The 21,668-nt window shown below is 46.2% G+C and overlaps 1 protein-coding gene across 1 annotated transcript in view; it reads left to right on the top strand.

Moving 5' to 3' along the window:
• Nucleotides 1-21,668, top strand: part of PIK3AP1 (phosphoinositide-3-kinase adaptor protein 1) — a 98,180-nt gene extending 76,512 nt beyond the window's left edge. Inside the window, exons 12-17 of the mRNA XM_081104812.1 lie at nt 1,504-1,709; nt 3,074-3,146; nt 9,610-9,765; nt 12,683-12,753; nt 14,106-14,224; nt 19,027-21,668. Coding sequence (XP_080960938.1) covers nt 1,504-1,709; nt 3,074-3,146; nt 9,610-9,765; nt 12,683-12,753; nt 14,106-14,224; nt 19,027-19,084 — 683 coding nt within the window. The 3' untranslated portion in view covers nt 19,085-21,668. The remainder of the gene's footprint in view (nt 1-1,503; nt 1,710-3,073; nt 3,147-9,609; nt 9,766-12,682; nt 12,754-14,105; nt 14,225-19,026) is intronic.

The raw sequence follows: 21,668 nt of genomic DNA, 5'->3' as shown, positions 1-21,668 counted from the left end.
TCCATGCTTCCATGTCTCTGGATCTATTTTGTTCATCAGTTCATTTTGTTCATAAGATTTAACATGCATGTGCGATCATGTGATACTTGTCTTTCTCTGGCTTATTTAAGAGGCATTTGCTTGCCATTGGATAGCATCTTTCTTATTTTTAAAGACTTTTTTAAGGAAGCTTGAGGAGATAGGTGCTCTTTTCTTCTTGATGAATTTCCTTGTGCTAAACAGAGGCGTTCCATGTTATCCCATTGATGATTCTTTAGAAAGGATCGACGGCACCCTCTAAGCATTGGAAGGCATCCCTGAGGTTGTAGGTTGGAATTGGTTGGCTTGTACGTTTTGTTTTCTCCCCACATTTTATCTTGCAATGCACTTCAGAAGGACAAACCCGGGAGAAAGGCATGTGAGTGTGTGCAGACAGCTGAGCGAATAGTTGGGAAGACTGATAGATAAGCTCCCCTGAGGCTTTTTTGAATACCCCCTGGTGAAGCCACCTCTCTTTTTTCCTTCTTGCCAACTCCCTGAATCACAGTGCCCAAATCGGGTCCTGCTAGAGAAATGTAGAATCGAGGATAGCTCCACATGAACCGAGCAGTCCAATGTCAAGTTGTCTTCCCATGTTCCAGGGGCCCCATCACCTCTGCAGGTAGCTCAGTCCCCACAGAACGTTGTGGAGTCACAGCCTCGGGGAGAGAGAGGGGTTCACTTCATATTTCCCTTGAATCTCCACAGCAGAGAGCTATGAATTTGTAATGTGGAGGAGAGGTTGGCACAACCCAAGGAGGGCCCGTTGGGACCCAGCACCTAATTTACACCGGGTGACATTGGCCCTGGGTCATGATTCCATTGGCATGCCAGTCTCCTCGGGCATTTGATGCCCATAGGTCCACCATCCTTGTGCTCCATGCTGCTCAGAGGCAGGGAGGATGGGGAGAGCTAGGAGTGTGAGAGAGCATCCTGGCTTGACTTCCCTGTAAATTCCCTTCTGGGAGTGGATTCTAGGCTAAAGCAGTGGTTCTCAACTGAGGGTGCTTTTTCCTCCCCCACCCACCCAGGACAGTTGGCAATGTCTGGGACATCACAGCTGAGGAATGGGGTGTTATTGGCATCTAGTGGGTAGAGGCCAGGGACGATGCTAAACATCCTGCAGTGCACAAGACAGTCTCCCAATGACAGAGAATTAGTCCAGAATGTCCCTGGTGCCTAGGTTGAGAGGTGCTGGTCTCAAGGCCTCTCAGTAGGGCAGGCTTGAGGATTTCACTTACTCATCAGCAGATTTCCGACCTCCCTAAAATGTTGTGGCCCTTTCTACTTTCGTGTAATAGGCTTTGACGTTATTAGCTGCTTCCCTCTCTCTGATTCCATATCATCTGCGCCCCTTCTCGGTTTCACGTGCAATTGTTCTTGTGAGACATGTCCTCTTGAGCCCAGGGCCAGCCTTGTTAACCCCACTCATCCATGACGGCCCAGCGGGGGAGCTGTCAAGCTGAGTTTTGCCTTCCGTTCCAGAGCCTCCCGTCAGACCGTGGAGAGACAGGCCCCCGTCAAGTATATATGATCCTTTTGCTGGGATGAAAACGCCAGGCCAGCGGCAGCTCATCACCCTCCAGGAGCAGGTGAAGCTGGGCATCGTCAACGTGGACGAAGCCGTGCTCCACTTCAAAGAGTGGCAGCTCAACCAGAAGAAGCGGTCGGAATCCTTTCGCTTCCAGCAGGTAGCTGGCTCCGGAAGGAATTGGTTTCGTGTTTCTCCTAGACGGGAGTGGAGGGCCAGGTCCACAGCTGTCTTCTGTGTGGCTGCAGCTGAGCCCCTGCGGCAGGGCCGGTGAACGTTTTTTGAGTGTCATTGTGAGTCAGTGCATGTGTGGATCTGTCACCTGTAACCACCCCTGTTCCCTGGCTGAGAGCTGGGTGGCTTTTCTGGTTGTCGCAAGGCTAGAGATCAGGAACAAAGACTCAACTGTAAACCCCAAATCTGTGGCTGTGGCTTCCCTCCGCATGGGGCCCTATGCTCTTGCTTTCCAGCCTTTTCTTTCCAGAGTCTCTGTCTCTACTCGTAGTGGCAAGACTCCCACAGAACTTTCACACTTTAGAACTCAAAGAGCACTTGGAAAGCTCCCAAGAAATACGATAAAATAAGTCATAGATATAAAACCACCCAAGTTACACACACACACACACACACACACACACACGCACGCACACACGCACACACACCTTCCAGTGCTTCCCTACTGCTCCGTGGACCCACCTTAGTCTCTCAGTCACAGTCACAGCCCAACCCACCTTGCAGTCTGGCCTCTCGCATGGGAACCTTCTGCATGTCTGGATGTTAGTCCCGGGGACATTTCCCTAGAATGCGCAGACTGTTCACTTCCAGTGGTTGTTGTTTATTGACTAAAATAGCAACAAATTTCTACCCTCGCGTCTATTCAACATTTATTGAATGACTACAATAGACCTGACTGCAGAATTACAGAAAGATGCATGACCTGGTCTCGCCCTTTAAGAGTTCACAGTGTTTCTGAAGAAAACACACATGCACACACACATGCGCGCACGCGCGCACACACACGCACACGTGCATCCAGCATAGCCCAGTGCCAGATGGCATGGGCAGTCACAAAGGACCGGAGCAGAGTAGGGAGGCTTTAGGGAGAAGGGGAGCCTTGACCCAGGCTTGCAACAAAATTATGGAAAGCAATTGATGTCCTTGAAGGTCAGGGGAATCAGAACACAATTTCTGAGGCAGGAATGTGCATGGAGTGTTTATGAGCAGGTAACAGACTGGCTTGGCTAAGGGGCATACAAGGAGGATGGCAGTGGGTTATAAGGCTGGGAGGGAGCTGGGAAACACTTTATTGTGGACAAGGTGTCTCTTCTCTTCAGGCACAACTTCTAAGAGTACTTGGATTTCTCCGAGGGCAGATTGCAAATGCACCCAGCCTCATTTGCATGTTGGAGATATTATTGCAATGTGATATATCTTACAAACAGCCTAAAATCAGAAAGAAACTCTAGTGTCTAGAGGGCATATAACTCTGATGCATACTCTAAAACCAAATTAATTTTTCCCCAGGAAAATCTTAAACGGCTAAGAGATAGCATCACCCGAAGACAGAGAGAGAAGCAAAAAACAGGAAAGCAGACAGGTATGTGGCTTGCTGGGGTGAGGGACTTTGCTGCTTGCCCAGCACCTGTCACCCTGTTTACATAACTGGGTCCCCCGCTAGACTGTGAGGTCCTTTTGGGCAATGGCTTCGTCTTGTTAATTCTCTATGTCTGGTACCTGGGACATAAGACCTGCTAGTCAGCAAGTGAATGAATGGATGGCTTGAACTCTGCATCCCTCTACCCTCCCACTCAAAGAGGATGGTTTCTCTCCAGGCACCAACTGTCCCCTGGGCATCCAAGAAGATATGGTTTTTGTGCAGATAAAGGAGAAAATCCCGTTTGCATAGTACCTGTTTTGATTCAAGCAGGGAATTGTGCCATCGGTGTCCACACCACACACTGTTTCAGAAGCCGAGCAGGGCTCCAGCCATGTGTCATGGCCATGAATCCCAGTTGTGCATACTGAGGACCAGGTCCCTCTGCTCCCCTTGACTCACCCTCCATGTGGCACCACCACCCTGCAAGGAGTGGGCATTTGCTCACACTGCATATTCCCACTGAGAACCTGTGGCAGGTGGGCCTCTACGGTTTATTCTAGCCAGCCTTACACCGAGAGGAGCTGGCAAAAAAAAAAAAAAAAAAAAAAAAAAAAAAGCTTCCAGGGGCTCTCAGATATTGAATGGAGCCTCATTACATAAAGAGTTAAGTCTTTCTCCAGCTGCCATCAACAGCCCAACTTCCCCTGAACCTGGACAGGCTGGTAGCACCCTAGTCTTCAAACAGGACGTCTTCCTGCCACTTCCTGCTCATGCCTCTCCCATGTCATCTGTATGAAATTACTGGACTGTAGGACCCAGTCTGGCAGCCCTTCACGGTGAAGCCTTCCTGGACCACTCCAGGCCATTGCATTCCTTCCTCACTAGAGCATCTATAGAACTGCTGTTTTCCCTTTCATCTGATGCTTCTTTTTGCTGCCTCTGAGTGCCGATACTTCACTCAAAGCATCAATTCCAAAATGCAACTTAAATCTGCTCATTTCCAACCATCTCCCAGGCTGCAGCTGCAGCCAAACGGCCATCACCTTTTCTTGGGTTAACGCAGGAGCCTCTCCCATTGTCTCCCCATGTCTACTCTTATTCTTCTACAGTTAATCCTACAAACTGCAGCCAAGACTTTGTAAAACAGACAAACAAACAAAACAATCAGATTGTGCCATTCCCTTGCTCAAAACCCTCCAGGGACTTTTGTTCCAGACAGAGGAAAAGGATACTCTGGCCTCCAAGGTCCTGCATAACTGCCCCCTGGCTCATCCTCCACTCTGTGCTCTCCAGTATAAACGGACTCTTTTGTCGCTCTGTCAAGCCAAGAGCATTGTCCCCAATGCTGTCCTCTCTCTACTTTTCTCCCACATCTTCACCGGCTGGCTCTTTTCATCCTTCAGTGCTTGGCTGTAAATTCTCCTCCTCAGAGAAGCCCTCTCTGCCATTCTCTCCAGAGCACTTCCAACACTCACTTCCTGTGCCACTGCTTACCCTCTCCTTTTACACGTCACAGACTGGATGATCCTGTGTTCCTGTTCTCATGGTTATTCCCCCCACACACCACCCCCTTATTTGTTGTAAGCTCTGTAAGGGTAAGAATTTTGTCTCGACTGAATCCAATACACGTAGCAAGTACATTGATGGGGCTCAAGAAATCTTTGTTGGTATGGCTGGTTTCAGTAAAATGTTTGGTGACATCATTCATTCATTCCACAAATACTTGTTGAGCACCGAGCACCCTGCCAAAGACAGAGACCCATAAGACACAATCTTCGCTACCCAGTAGCTCACGAGTTAGACTTTTATTTGTGTAAGTCTGGTTTTCCCGGCGAGAGCCTAGCACAGTGTTTTGCATAGAATACTAGCCTAGTGAGTATTAATGATTTTTAATATTTGGGAGAAGAAGGATGTAAAGAGGTTACACCCATGGCAGAAGGTCAGAGGGATCATCCTGATGACCTCTTATGTCTGCTGGAGCGACCGGATTTTAAATGTGTGCCGCCACTAGTTAAGTCCACACTTGTCTGCCCTGCTGGCGAGAGGAGGAGAAAGGAGAAAAGGCAGAAAATCTGGTTCAAGATCTGCAAGTCATCCTTGGATTGGACAGTAGGGTTCTGGGTAGTAAAGGGACTGAGGTGCTTTTTATTTTTATTTTTTGGTAATCCTCACCCAAGGTTATTTTTCCATTGATTTTTTTTTTTTTTAAGAGAGAGTGGAAGGGAGGGAGACACAGAGAGAGAAACATCGATGTGACACATCAATTGGTTGCCTCCTGCACATGCCCCAAACCAGAGTTGGGATGGAGCCTGCAACCGGGGTGTGTGCCCTTGACCGGAATGAAACCCAGGACCCTTCATTCTGATGGCCGACGTTCTATCCTCTGAGCCAAACCGGCTAGGGCAGAGGTGCTTTTTAAAACTAGAACACATACACTCAACAAAAGAAGCCTTGATTAAGGGAAGCATTCAAGCTTTTAAATCTAGGCAGCATCAAGAAAGCTGCAATTTGGTGATGCATGTGGGGATGCACGAGGGGTAAGAGAGCCAGGGCATTTAGACAACGGCTCCCATGTCTTCGGTTGAGGCCTGCTGGGGGTGGGGGCAGGGGACCCTTGCAATCTGGCTACCAGAGGAAGCCGCAGCAGTTGGGAGTTGGACCCTGCACTGGACGGTGTGGCCCAAGGGCTTCAGAGCACCTGCCAAAGAGAAGGCATTATTTGTGGTTGAGTAAATATGATCTATAAGTTATCTCCATAAAACTCGATTACATATATATATGTTTAGTAACATACTAACTTGTAATTGCCTATTCCAGGGATTTTGCACATGGTGTGCATGCTTGTGGGGATGGGGGGTTGGAACTGGGGGTGGGGTGGGCGATGGGGGAGGAGATTAGGATTGGAACAGAGTTTGAGGCCACTTACTCTGCTTCAACCATCACAGCTCCTTTAAAATATTTGTTTTCTACACCGAGCTTCTGTTTTTACTAGAGGAAAGATTTCTGCTTCACAAAAAACCGAAAACCGCTGGCACAGAATAACATTGATCTAAAATGAGGGTTGATGGTGGCATTTCTGATTAAAGGACATTTCCCAGAAATGGAGCCCACTCTAGACAGAAAGACTGCCCCTCTTCATTTAGGAACTTCATTTGCCTTAGGAAAGAAAAACAATGACCCTTTTCCTTTAATTTGGGTTAGCACACCACGGATAACTAAAAAGTAAGGATCTGTTCATAATAACTTTCCAGTCTTTCTTCAGCCCAGGGAACTATTTTGCTCGTATTGGGATGGTGCAGGGCGGTGTGAGGGTGTAGGAAAGCAGAGGAGGGCTGGTGTGGCTCCTGACTTGTTGAACACCCCGGCCCCACAGAGAAGACAATCAATATTTGTGTTCTGGGTGTGTCTGTGGCCAGTCGGGGCAGGTCCAAGATCAGCAGGCTGGGTCCCAGGAAACCTGATTTCTGATCCCCACTTGGTCACTGAATCATTTTATAATCCAGGACAATACCTTGAACCACTCTGTGCCTCAGTTTCCTCATTCATGGTTACACCTGACTTATTTACTTAATGGAGAAATGGTGACGTTCAAAGGAGGTATGATAACACATGTGAATGCACTTTGGGGAAAGTCCTACGCAATCTAGTAATGATAACTAGTATTCCTGGCATTGTTCCTTTGTTCAAAGGCTGTCAGGATTTTGTAGACATTTAGACTGGCTCTACTTGATTTTTTTAACTTTTGACTCCCCCTTTTTCCCCCCTATGTATTCTACTTTTCTTCCTCCTAGAATTGGTTGAGAGTAGACTATTGTCTCATTGAAGTGAGTGAAACAAACAGGAGCCTCCCTTTAAAAGATTGTTGTTTAAAAAAAACAAACATGCCAGGAACCAACCAGTGTGGCTCAGTGGTCGAGTGTCCACCTGGGAACCAGGAAGTCCAGTTCAATTCCTCCTTGGGGCACACACCCAGGTTGCTGGCTCCATCCAATAGGGGGAGTGCAAGAGGCAGCTGATCAATGATTCTCTCCCCCTCCCTTCCTCTCTGAAATCAATAAAAAATATATAAACAACAACAACAAAACATGCTAGGTCAAAGCTGAGAGAGACAGAAAAGTAAGACAGTTATTTGGACTCTAAAAACCCATAGGCTCACACCCATATGCGGGTACACCCTGCTGGTCTCTGCTCATGTAGTTCCAAGCATGGGTGGGTGCTCCCACTATTCAGTTGTAACCAAGAGAGCCCAAGGAGGTGAGAAAGATGTGTGCTACATAGAGACCTGGAAAGCTGGTTTAATACTAAGGCCATGCACTGCACTTGGAACTGGAGTCTCTAGAATGAGGAGAGCTTGTGCCTTCACAAACCAACAATGCACCTTTTTTTTAAAAAAAATATTCTCACCTGAGGATATGATTTTATTGATTTTTAGAGAGTATGGAAAGGAGATAGATAGATAGAAACATCGATCAATTGCCTCCTGTACATGCTCCGACCGGGGATCGAACCTGCAACCTAGGTATGTTCCCTGACCAGGAATTGAGCCTGCAACCTTTTGGTGTACAGGCCAACACTCCAACCAACTGAGCCACCCAGCCAGGGCCAAAAATGCACCTTTTTCATATTCTCTGTGCAGGGTGTTTTTCATACACTTGGTCTATCCTGTCTTCACACCAGCTCTTTCATACTGGTCTAGCTTATCCGTGTGCCCTTATTGGCAGACTTCTGGCCTTGGCAAACAGAGCCACCTACCCTTGGACTCCCTGAACTTCCTGCTATGCCTATCTCATAGAAGAGTGGGGTGGAGGAGGAAGTGGTACCTGGAAGATAAGGTGGCATGTACACCTGAGCTTGCACCTCTCCCCAGAAGTCCTGCCTCATGGCAGCTAGGGGAGCTCACCTGGCTTTTACACTTCCCAGGGGAGGAAGCTAGCGTGCTGCCTAGAGATGTTTTGTTCTGCTTATACAGCAGGAGTTGTTTTCTGGGCATAGAACCCAGGGGTGGAAATCTAGTGAGAAAGACCAACCACTGGGCAGGGCTAAGCCAATAAAAAGATCAGGTCAGCCCTGGCTGGTATTTCTCAGTGGTTAGAGTTGTAGCCTACATATGGAAAGGTCTCAGGTTTGATTCCCTGTCAAAAGGCACATACCTGGTTTGCAGGTTTGACCCCTAGCCCCGTTTGGAAGCTTGAAGGAGGTAGCCAATCAGTGTGTCTCTCACATAAATTTTTTTTTTCTTTCTCCCCCCCATTCTTCCTCTTTTCCACTCTCTGTGAAAAGTAATGGAAAACATATCCTTGAGTGAGGATTTAAAAAACGAGAGAGAGAGAGAGAGAGAGAGGGAGAGGGAGAGAGAGAGAGAGAGAGAGAGAGAGAGAGAGAGAGAGAGAGAGAGAGAGATACCAGGTCAATGCTTTGCAGAGCAAAGAAATAATCTATCTTTCTGAATCTGTGGGGTCTAAAACCATCCATCAGTCTTCCACGTACGAAATCTTTCTCAGGCCATTGGGCCTCCTTTCACAACTCTCTGTTGTCAGTTGTGAGCCACCCACCCATCATCCATCACTTATTAAGGGTTGAGAGGCAGTGTGAGTGGCGCTGAAGAGCCTGAACTTTGGAGCCTGCTTCGAAGCCCAGCTGTCCCACTTGCCAGCTGTATACTGGGGCGTGCTGCCTCTCTTCTCTGTGCCTTAGTTTCTGTTGGGAATGATGGCAATAGCATTTATTTCATGGTGTTGGGAGGTTTCAGGGAGCTAAAAATATGGCTGCTCTTAGAATTCTACCTAATGTTGCCTGGCTGGTGTGCTCAGTGGTTGGGCATCAACCTATGAACCAGGAGGTCATGGTTTGACTCCAGGTTGGGGCACATGTCTGGGTTGCAGGCTCGATCCTCAGTGTGGGGCCTGCGGGAGGCAGCTGATCGATGATTCTCTCTCATCACTGATGTTTCTCTCTCTCTCTCTCTCTCCCTCTCCCTTCCTCTTTGAAATTAATGGGGGAAAAAAGAGAATTCTACCTAATGCACAGGATAACCTATTATTAGGATCAATGATGTTCACACCCCCTCCTCACAAAGGGAACGGATCCCGAGAGGTCAACTGAATGACTCCCGTTCCACAGCTGGAGCCCCAGACCTTTCCCTAATCAAATGTTCTTTCCACTACTACCCAGGAAGGAAGCATTTCCCTGCTCTTTCTCACATCCTCCATCTCTCTCTTTTGCTCCCCAACAATGGTCACACAGGACTCTGTGGAGTTTCGGTGCTGAATTGGGCAGAGCCCCATCTGTTCTCCCTCCTCTTCCTCTCCTCTTTTCTCTCTCCTCTTCCCTCCCCTCCTCTCTGCTCTCCTCCAGACACCGTCCAGGTTCCGGTGAGGGAGGCAGATGGAGAGGGAACAGCCGAGCAGTTTGGTAAATGGCAGCCTCGTGCCTTGCAGCTAATCCCCTTTTCCTCTCATTCCAGCCTTGGAGATCACCGTCCCAATTAGGCACTCACAGCTGCTGCCCAGCAAAGTGGAGATTGGAGTCTATGAGAGTGGCCCCAGGAAAAGCGTCTTCCCCCCAAGGACGGAGCTAAGGCGGGGAGACTGGAAGACAGACAGCACGTCCAGCACAGCGAGTGAGCAGGCTGAGCCTGGTGCGGGCGGGTGGGGAGAAGGTGCTTTCACAGCTGACTCCCGCTGGCTGGTGCCTTTGGGCCTTGGACACAGGCTCTGTGATGAGCCCCGCACATCTCAATAGGAACCTGCTTTGGGTTTGGGAGGTGTAAGAAATGAGGGGCATTTAACCTGTGAGTTTCACCTTTTTTCAGGGACCGAAGATCCATTACACAAATACTCCCTAAAGCCAGATTGTATAATTGCTACCCTATCCCTTTTATGAATAGGAGAATCTAGTATAATACCAGTTAACACTGAGCACTTACTACATGCTAAGTCTCTTCCATAGCTTCTTTAATTTAATTATCATAATGACTGCATGGGAGGAGACTGGAGGCTAAGTGCCTTGCCCTCCAGTAAATAGCTGGTAAGTGGTAGAGCTGGGATTTGAACTCAGGTAGACTGGTCCAGGGCCAAGACTTTAACCATTATTCTTTTTGCTTCCTCAACGGTGTTAAGTAGAGGGAAAGGGCACAAAGTCAAAAACATTAGAAAACAATGGACTCAAATTTGAGAATTCCAACAATATGGGTGAGGATTTAATTAGGAAATGTCTTCCTTTTGGCTCAAAAGCTTGAATAGGAGCCTGATTGCAGTAGACAATAGGCGCTGATGTGCAGGCAGGAGCTGGGGACTTGTTTCCACATCCAAGGCGGTCTTAGCTGACTTCACCACCCCAGTAGATGGAGTTTACTTTCTTTTATACATTTTAGTGTTATCAAAACAGCTAGGAATGCCGTGAAAGAGCCAGAGACAAGCTGACTTTCAGGACTCACGTCTCCCTAAATGGCAGGCATTGGCATTGGATGTTGGAATAGGAATGTCAGGCAATAGAGGTATAATGGGGGCGTGCTGCCTCACTTCTCTGTGCCTTAGTTTCTATTGGGAATGATGGCAATAGTGATTATTTAATCCGGAACAGGAAGGTCATCGAACCCAAGGGTTCTTGATCTTTTCTGCATCACAAACCCCTTGGTGGATCTGATACCTGCTCGCGATGCACTTTATGAAAAATGCATATGCTTGTGCGCGCGCGCGCGCACACACACACACACACACACACACACACACACTAATGCTCACTTTTAGGTCAAGAACCTCTGAACTAGTCTCCCTCCTTACTATATAGATAGAGTATTTATAACCCAGAAAAGGAAAGAGTTTTGCCCAAGGTCACACAGCCAGTGAGTGGCAAAATGGGAGTGGAATCCAGCTCCTCTCAGGTTAACATTCCTGCCACTGTTACCTGTCAAAACAGACCCAAAGCATATCACATGACCACATGGGAATCTAGACTGGACAGAGAGAACTTCCCCTTACATTATGGAGGGTGATAATGTGTATCTAAAATTCCCTTAAGGCAATTTAGAGAATTCTGACAAGTCCAGAAATGAGAGAGATTTTTCCAGTGGTCACAGGTGATGGAGGAAGCAAGGGGCATGTGGCTCATCTCTCAGATGTTTTGGAGGACAGGAGTGGTATAAACCTTCTCACAGTGAGGGCCGTCCATTGTAGGGTAGGGAGAGGGGAAATTTAACAAGACAAAGGCAAAGTCCTCGGTTCAGGTACAGATGAATTTTAAAGACTTTATGCATGTGTTTTACTTTGAGTTAGTTTGGGGTAGGAACAGAATGGAAAACATGAATGGTGCTTCTTACCATTTATAACCTAGGATGGCTAGCTCATCTGGCTAGAAAATATTATTAAATGACACTGATGGATTTTACCCTACCCTGTGGCTATAGACTGCATCCGGTCCCTGTTACACAGTTTCAGTTACCTATTGCTATGTAACACACCGCCCCAAACACAGTGGCTTGAAAGGACCATTCATTTATGAGGGAGGCTGAGGCCCTCACCCTCTGCAGGCTGATGACTTGCTTGCCCACATTCCCTCTGGATTGTACAATGTGATACATGCACATGTTTGACATAATTTAAGTAGAAAACTTCAACAAAATTTGTTTGCAGCTTTCAGAAGTGGCCCAAACAAGTGAGAAATAGAGCATCTCCACTTCCCTGTCTGTCAAATCAGAGCACTAGTACCACATAGCATTTTCATAGGGGTTAAGCAATCATGTTTTTATACCACACTAGAGGCCCAGTGCATGAAATTTGTGCACTTGGGGGGTCCCTTAGCCTGGCCCTCTTGCTGTCCGGGGGCTCTTAGGACATCAACTAAGCCGTCAGTTGGACATTCTTAGCGCTGCTGTGCAGGTGGGAGAGGCTCCCACCACCGCCGCTGCACTAGCCAGCCATGAGCCAGGCTTCTGGCTAAGCAGCGCTCCCCCTATGGGAGCACACTGACCACCAGGGGGCAGCTCCTGCATTAAGCATCTGCCCCCTGGTGGTCAGTGTGCATCATAGCAACCGGTCATTCTGCTGTTCAGTTGATTTGCATATTAGCCTTTTATTATATAGCAGCAGTTCTCAACCTGTGGGTCACGAACAATGAAAATACATCCTGCATATCAGATATTTACATTATGATTCATAACAGTAGCAAAATTACAGTAATGAAATAGCAACAAAAATAATTTTATGGTTGGGGGTCACCACAACATGAGGAACTGTATTAAAGGGTCGCGGCATTAGGTCGCTGTTGAGAACCACTGTATAGGATAATGTGTGGGAAGCCCTCCGTAAATGGTAGCTGTAAAGCAAGATATGTAATAAAAAGGTGAACCATTTTGTTTTATACCGAAAGAAAAACTGACCTCTATTAAAATGGTATAAGATGGCAACATTTGAAGACACATATATATTCACAGCTTGTGTATTGTTGCTGTTGGTAAAAAAAAGTAAGTGCTAGAGTTGTGCATAGTGTTTTAGCCTGAGAGAATCGAAGGTACTACTGATTTTGTTTGTACCCTTCAGGCAGCACGAGCAACCGATCCAGCACTCGGAGCCTACTCAGTGTGAGCAGCGGGATGGAGGGGGACAATGAGGTGAGTGAGAGCCGAGACCCCCATCTGTCTTGTCCTAGGGGTCATCTTATTGCAAGAAATAGAAATCCAGGTGAAAGAAGCCAGACACAAAGGATCACATACCGTGGGCTTCCATTTATATGAACTGTCTTGAATAAGTAGGTCCATGGAGACAGAATGCAAATTGGTGGTTGCCAGGGGCTGGGGGGAGGGGGAAACAAGCAGAACCGGCTCAAAGGGTAGTGTTTCCTTTGGGGGTGATGAAAATGATTTGGGACTAGATAGAGGTAGTTAGTGGTTGGACAATATTGTGAATATACTAAATGCCACTGTGAGCTGCTGGCTTTATAATGATTTAATTTACGTTTAGAATTTCATCTCAATAAACAGAGGAAAGAAGGGAGTGAAGGAATGAGGGAGGGAGGGAAGAAATCCACTCAGTCTAGTTAAGCCAAAGGGGCATCTATGAGAAGGAGCTAGATGAGCCTCAGGGAATCAGGGACAGTGATCACAGTTTGGGGCCTAAATCAGGATGGCGAGATGCTAGAGCCAATTCCACCGGTCTGTGTTTCTCAGGGCCGCAACTCTATCGTCTCTACTTCTCTGTGCATATCTGCTCTCTTTTCTCAGAGCTCCCTGGCCTTTTCTGCCTCCACAGGTAGAGTGGCAACTAGTCCCTTGAGAGCCACAGGACCTCCTAGTAGTAGGGAGTAGCTGGGTGACTTAGGCCGAGGCCCAATTTGGCTTATGGTTCTGACTCAGGGACCAGGGGCTGGGACAAGTGGAAGGGTCACATGGGAAAGGGTCGCCCAGGAGACTCCCTGAGAAAGGGTCCTAGGAGTGGGCCACCCCTTCAGTGCACAGCTTGTTTTACCCTATGACGGTTCTGTTGTCCACCAAAGGGACTTTTGTTTAAAAATAAAAATTCTCCAGCTCTATCTGGTTATATAGAGCAGTGTTTCTCAAACTTTAATATTCATAAGAATTGCCTAAGATCTGGTTAAAATGCAAGTTCTGATTGAGCAGGTCCGAGGAGGAACCTGAGATCCTGTCATTTCTCATAAGCGTCCAGGTGATGCTGACCTCGATGGCCCAGAGACTGTGCTTTGAATAGCAAGGACCATTAATGATCCTGTGGGCCTGATTGTCTCCTGAGCGGCTCCATGAGTCAATGGAAAGCTGCCCTGGTTTTGCTGGGTTGATGATAAGTTTGTGAATAACCTTCAGCCAAAGCTTGAGGAGGCTGAGGGGCTTTGGGGATAGTGGTATCTGTCCATCTGCCTTCCCTGATCTTGAAATATGCTGGGAACTTTCAACATGCTGGTTGCTGGATGTAATTTTCACCAGTCCTTCTTGTGTTTTTGTTACTGTAGGATAATGAAGTCCCTGAGGTTACCAGAAGTCGGAGTCCAGGCCCCCTACAAGTGGACGGAACATCCACCCTGCCCATCGATAGGCCCCCCAGGGTGCCTCCCCGAGCGGCCTCACAGAGGTAACATTGAAGCTGATAGGAAAGTTTTTCCCTCACTTTCTGAATCCTGTTTAAGTTGTTAATTGAAGTTGTTCATCAGAATGGAACTTAGAGATGGTTTGTTTGTCGACCCATCCCAGTTGCAGAGTAGGGCATCAGGGAGAAGAGGGGCCAGGAGGGAATCATGATGATCTTCGTGGTGGAAGATAAATCCCAGGGGAGAGGAGGAGCTGGGACATCTAAGATGACCTGAGAATGAGTGTCTGCATTTGTGATTTTTCAGTGTGGACGCTTCATTAATTTAAGCGACGCTTTATTCAGTTGCACACATTTTTAATAGCAAATGGGATATTTCATCGATGAAATACATTGGCAAACATCAACTTTTTGAATAATTTGTATCTATTTTATTAGAATTTAGCTCCCTACTAACTAATTCCCTTGGCTGTATTATGGAGACAGTGCCTTTTGGGAACCAGGAGGCAAGATGGAATTGGGAATGAAAATTAAGGTGAGAGGCAGCATGGTATGGTGGCGAGGAGCATGGCTCTAGTACCACGCTACCTGGAGACAGGTCTCCTCTGGCTGTCACTTGTGAACTTGGCTGAATTAATTAACATTCATGTGCCTCAACTTAGTTTAACTCCATTCCTGCCTCCCTCGCAGCTCCCACATCCAGTGTGTCTCCAGGCCCTGTCCATTCTGCTGCTCTTTCAGCTCTCAGATGCCCCCCCCCCCCCTCCATCTGCCGGTACCTAAGTTCATCCACATAGGCCCATATTTACCTCTCTGCCTCCAGTCGGTCCCTCCTCCACACTGCAACCAGAGAGCACTTTCCAGAACAGAAATAGCTGAGGATATCACTTCCTGGCATATACGCTTTCACATTTAATTCTGTATTTTTTTTTTTTTTTTAGCAAGCTCTAGTCTCCATCAAGCCTTAAGTCCCACCACCCTGCTGTATTCACCAAGGCTCCACCCCTTAAAAATTCTCCGGGAGCTGTGCCAGTTGGTACCATGTCTTTGATCAATCTGCTCCTTTCGCCTGAAATGCTGTCTTCAATCTCTGCTTAGGAGATTGACTCAGTCCAAATATCACCTCCTCTCTGGAGCCTTCCCTGATGCTCTTGGGTGAACTTTCTTGTGTTTCCCCAAACACCTCTATTACACTTCATTCCACATTGTGGCCCATGTTCATATACCTGTCTCCTCAAGTTGATGTGAACCTCGAGAGAATAGAAACTGTTTTTGATTAAAAAATTTTTTTTCTACTCTCTCCATGCTTACCACCGTAACCAGAACATACTAGAAATTTAACAAATATTCACATTTACCATGTAAATGAATGAATGGATGGATGCATGGACTGGTACTGTTTAGTTTGGATGAAACAGTTAGTCTCAAGTCATCTACCACAGGTGGACTATAGGTTACTGGAAAGAGGCTTCACACTCCCACCTGTTGTAGGTTCCCAGCATATTTCAAGATCAGGGAAGGCAGATGTGACAAGAGCAGGGACAGATAGATGCACTTTATCTTTGCACGGCTCCTTAGTCCCTATAGGGTGGGTACTTGGCAATGCCATCCTCTTCTTAGGTAAGGTCCTGCCACATGAGAAAAAACACACAAAATCTTGCTGAGCCCCTTTGTTTTTGAACTTATTTTGCCATTTACTAGTGATTTGACAGTCACTAACAATCTGTGAAGTCCCCTTTAAGGCATAGCCTGCATACCACCGAATCAGAACACGCTTCTGGGGACTTCTGCAGTACCAGGTTGATCCTAAAGCTGGACTTGTAAAGAGGCCTGTGGAGTTTCCAGCAGGGACTGAAGTGGTCAGGGAGTGAGGGGACTTGAGACCAAGGCTATTTACTAATTAACAGAGAAACTTAAAAAAATATATATTTTTTTACCAATGTTATGACCCTACAAAATGATACCAGCTAAACAGCAGCGCTGCTTTAAAAGAATGTTAACCAATATCAGATTGCTGGGTTCTTGAACTAAGCTTATCTTGGAGACTTCAGCCCTCCACAGGGAGGAGAAAGCAACCAGTGCCCAGTGTCTCTGGACAATCGTGTCTCCAGCTCTGGCTTCTCAGGGTCCTGCAGAGGCTGTCTCCCCACAGACCACCCTTGGTTGGTTTAATACTTCTTTTCTCCGATGGATCTGAGATGTTTAAAATCACAAATCCATTTCCTTGAGATGGGACTTCCAAACCTCCACTGGGGCTGTTCACCAGGATGAAATTTAGAGATGGTTTGTTTGCCGACCCACTCCAGTTGCGGAGTGGGGCCAGGAGGGAATCATGATGATCTTCGTGGTGGAAGATAAAAGTATGGCTCATAGAGCATACATAGGAAAAAGAGCTAAGAGTAGATCTTTAATTATATTGATAAATAATTAGCTTTACGTCTTGAGTGCCTACTCTAAGCCAGAAACTGTGCTATCCTCTTTCCAATAGTTATCTCCAATCCTCACAAAAGATTCCAATGAAGGTGTCATTACCTCTGTTTGGTAGGTTCAGGGAAGTTGAACTTGTCCTTCAGACATGTGCATAAATGTCTCTGCTATATGTTCCCATAGGTTATGACTTCCCTGGTCAAAACATTGTAGAGTGTACTGACTTTCCTTGTCTTTCTCATCTGTTACATTCTCAGCACCGTGAGTATGGAATCTGTGCCCATTTTACTTGCTGTTATTTCATCCCATATCCAGGAGTGGATGGATAATAGATAAATGCTTATCTATTATAGAAAGGAAAGAAGGAAGGAAGGAAGGAAGGAAGGAAGGAAGGAAGGAAGGAAGGAAGGAAGGAAGGAAGAAAGGAAGGGAGGAACTGAAGGAAGAAAGAGAGGAAAGAAGGGAAGGAAGGAGGGAAGGAAGGAAGGAAGGAAGGAAGGAAGGAAAGAAGAAAGGAAAGAAGGAAGGAAGAAGTGGTATCATCTGACTGTCCTCTGGATTTCCCCTATAAGCCACAGTTCATAGGGTAGACTGGGGAGATGGAAGGGGATTTACCCATTTGTTTTCTCTGGATAAAACGACAACCACATAAAACCAGCTACTCCCAGGCGCCACAGCAACCTTCCTGAGGGTATCTGTGGTTATTTTTTCCTACTTCTGCCTCTCTCTGTCATTCTTGAGAGAGCCTTTCTTTTCCCATTTTTGTCATTTCCTTGACCTATACAAAACGTGCATTCAAAAGACATTTAGTAAATATTTACTCATTGATTCATTTAATCCTCAAGTACGCAACTCCAGGGTAACACAGTTCAATTGCAGCACCTGACAAAGCTTTCTTTCTTGACTTATTGACTTGCTTCCAAGAGAATTGATATTAGTTCTAGAGCACATATGTGGAAATACCACCCGCAATCATTGAACCTGTTTTTAAAAGGACTTACCCAAGTCTCTCTGGAGTGTCATTTAAGACTATTCAAAAACCATCCCAAATAACAGGGAGAGGGCTTTAGGAAAGCAAATGTGGTGTTGGGATAACACATTCAGTAATCCCCGAGGAAGTCATTGTGAGGAGCAGACCGGAAATTCTCAATTCTTCTCTCAAGGGGCCTTCCTGCTATAGTGTGTCTCCTGCCTGGCTGCATATGTGAATTCCTGGTGTTTTAAAATAAAGGTTTTGTCATTATTCAGGTGTGGCAAGGTCAACAGATCAGGGATGACTGCTGTTGAAAAGACAGTCTGTTATACTCACAGATCCTAAGCAGGGGCACCACTGGGTTTAGTCAGGAGAATGGGAGGGGAAAACGTAGGTGAGAGGAGCTTTTGTTGTGGTTTCCACAGGAAGGAACAAGTGAGATGGTTAGCAGATTTAGAATTGACTAGATTGAGTAATTTCAGTCGGCCTGGGGCAAAGGGGTTGCCTCCAGTTGTCAGGCACCTCGCCCTGAGGTGGTTAGGGCAGGTGGGTAGTCCCCGCTCCAGTTCTGGGCACTGTGAAAGGTGTGCTCCCAGGTACATTGTTTACTAGCTCTAGGAATTAGTTTACCCACCGAGGGGCAGCCTGTTCAGGCCCAGATCAGCAAGGCCCCAGGTGTAAAAGCATCAGAAAACGAAAGGCTTGGTTAATACAACTGGCTCGGGGAGAGATACTATTAAAATGTTCTGATGCTTGAGCCCAATCCTCTAGAGATTATGATGGAATGGGTCTGGGATAGAGCCTGGGGGTTGGTATTTTTCAAAGCTTGACTGGTGATTCTAATGTGCCGTGAGGATAGTGAGCCACAGCCAGCATGTATGGCACTCGGAGGTCCCTATGTGTGGCCAGTTTCATTAATGAAGGAACACGTCCTCTGTATAACAGACCAGATTTACAACAAATCATGGATGCGTAAAAACTACTTAATCAAATTCATTTTTAAATAGTTGCTTTATCTCTCTTTTAAAAAATTATTATGCAGTAATTACAAAGGTTAAAGACTCTTCCCTCTCAAATAAAAACATCTATTATAATTATACACATAGCATAGTACCTTAGGAGAATGATTCCAATACATATCACGGTGCATTTTCTTTTTTTATTTTTACTGAATTTATTGGGGTGACAATTCCACAATACATCATCTGTATATTGTATTGTGCGTGTTCACCACCCGAAGTCAAGTCTCCTTCCATCACCATTCATCCCCTCTTTCCCTTTTCTCCCTCTCCCCAGCCCCCTTCCCCTCTGGTCATCACCAAACTGTTACGGTGCATTTTTCAACGTGGAGAGACAAACACTTTCTCCTTCGCAGTGCTTGACATAGGGAACGCCTGTTCACATCATGATCTGCAAGGTCATGCTTGTGCTTTATCTTTCATTTCAGGCCTCCAGCCAGGGAGCTCTTCCATCCTCCTCCGCCCGTTCCACGCAGAGGTCGCTGATTCCGCCTCCTAGAAGCTGCCTGCTCCAGGACTTTGAGACGAGCAGTTCCCAGCCTGCTAATGATGTCTTCATGTTACGTTTTATGGCATGACTGCTGACCTTGAGACCCACTCTCATTACTGACCTTGTTGCAGGCCTGCTGGTTTGGGCTTTCCTTAAAGAAGACATTACTAAGGCACGAAGGAGGGGGAAACTGAGGACTTCAGTCCCCATTGCCAAGAATATTGATCCATACCCTCGTTTGCCGAAAGGATGGAGACTTAATGGGGATCCTTACCTCTAACTTGACATGTCGGAAGCCTGAAAGATTGGTTAGAAATGTGCATTGCAAGTGATTTTACTGAAACGCATTGATATTAGGCCTTCCTTATTTGTTAGTCCAGACTAATTTCTACAAGTGGTTATGATTTAGTACTTACAGTATTCAAGTAAGAAGACATACCCTGATTTTTAAACGATTCTTCAACTTTTCTGTTGAACTGGCCAGCACTGTTCCTTCATCTTGTGTTAAAACCTGTGAGCAGATACCCAACTATGTACATAACGAAGTATGAAGACTGGGAGACTGTGAACAGGAGGCTGGTGTTGCGGGAGGGTGTGTAAATGCCAGGGCTGGTCACAGGCAACAATCTGAAAAAGCCTTTAGTGCCATCTCCCCTGATCTAGAAGTCGGAGCTGAGGCTCTCAGAAGTCTGGAGCTGAGAGTGTTTGGTTGGCTAGAGGAAGAGGCAGTTCAGAACCTGGGCCTGCCAATTCTAGGGGACCACACTTTCCATCTCCAAAGAGCCAAGCCCTCTCCCTCAAGAAGTGCCCAGATGTAGAAATTCAGTCAGTGACTGACGCTTGTCCTCCAGAACTTTCTTTCTCCCATGATCTCCCAGGTATGGAACTACCATGTACTTCCCCCCAAACTTGGCATTAACACTTCAGTGTGCTTTCAAAGAAGTGATGCTGCCGAGGAGCATCTATTAGTGGTTGGGACCAGAAGCTTGGGATGGGACCCATTTATTGCTCTGCCGTCTTTACAGGTCTTAGTTCTGGCCATAAAGAGAGAGGGGGTCCTTGGCATTTTCTCTGCTAAGGGGTCCGAAGGGGAAGGAAGAAACCTAAAGCAGAAATAGTTATTCCCTTATACACCTATTATTACCACTGGGCTTGGGAAATCTGTTTGTGCAGAGAAGATAGAGCCTAAAGTATGTCATTAATTTTGAGTTCCTGCCACATCAATCTACCTTCAAAACACAGGTCCTTAATTTGATATTTAACCATATAATAAAATTAGTATTGGACCTATTTCTTTAAAAAATGTCATAAATCTTGTGGTTTTCCAGGAAATTATTCTCTGTCCACACAGATGTATAAAAGCCACACTATTAAAGATCATTTAGTATAGTTTTATTGGGTTCTTTTTTAATAATGAAAGGTTCTTTTTTGATCTCATTCCTCAAACCAGCGAACAAGGACTATTGAAGTTAATAGCTTCTGAGGTCTTGGTGGTTGTTTTTTCCTGACATAAAATACACTATTGACCATGACCGTCAAGAGAGTGTTTGTGCACCTGGCTGGGTGACTCAGTTGGTTGGGGCATCGTCCCATACACCAAAAGGTTGCAGGTTCGGTTCCAGGTCAGGGCACATACATAGGTTGTGGGTTTGATCCCCAGTTGGGGCATGTAAGGGGAGCAATAGGTCAATGTTTCTCACATCGATGTTTCTCTCTCTCTCTCTCTCTCTCTCTCTCTCTCTCTCTCTCTCTCTCTCCATATCCTTGGGTGAGGATAAAAGAAAAAGAGAGAGAGACAGTGTGTGTGTTTATGCAAATTACCTACCTTATGCCTGGCACATGGTAGCCACTCTGCAATGGCCCTTTTACTCTCCTTGCCACTGTTTTGGGAGAAAGAGGGAATTGTGAGATAAAAGGAGAACAAGACATTATCATGTTGGTATGGTTGTCCTCCCTGTTATTTATAGACAGTCTCTGTATTTGCCACACTTGATTTTGATAAAAGCTACACTTTTAAAATATTCAATACCTCTAATCCCTGCGTTGGATGCCAGACTTATATCTTTGTGCATTCTCTGATTGACCAACATTTAAATCAATAACATGATGAAACCTATTGCCAGTCAATAGTGTCAGCATCTTTATATGCACATCATTGTTTGTGCAATACTGAAATATCTTACTGCCTATGTGAAAATAAGTGGAAAACATAAAATTGAAAGTGCTATTGAGAAACCTGGGTCTCATTAATGTGATATACTTGAGACATGGATGGAGGTGATCAGGAGTGTCAAGTCTTAGCCCTGGCCAGTTTGGCTCAGTGGATAGAGTGTCGGCCTGCAGACTGAAGGGTCCCAGGTTTGATTCCGGTCAAGGGCATGTACCTTGGTTGCGGGCACATCCTCAATGGGGGGTGTGCGGGAGGCAGCTGATCGATGTTTCTCTCTCATCGATGTTTCTGGCTCTCTATCCCTCTCCTTTCCTCTCTGTAAAAAATCATTAAAATATATTTTTTTAAAAATGGCAGTCTTAAACCCTCATTAGGTGTTCATTGAACCTCCAAAATGATTGGTCATGTGT

The sequence above is a fragment of the Myotis nattereri genome (assembly GCF_964212035.1).
Source record: "Myotis nattereri genome assembly, chromosome: 13".
Taxonomy (NCBI): domain Eukaryota; kingdom Metazoa; phylum Chordata; class Mammalia; order Chiroptera; family Vespertilionidae; genus Myotis; species Myotis nattereri.
The sequence above is the reverse complement of the archived record's forward strand: the minus strand, read 5'-3'. Positions and strand labels throughout refer to the sequence as shown.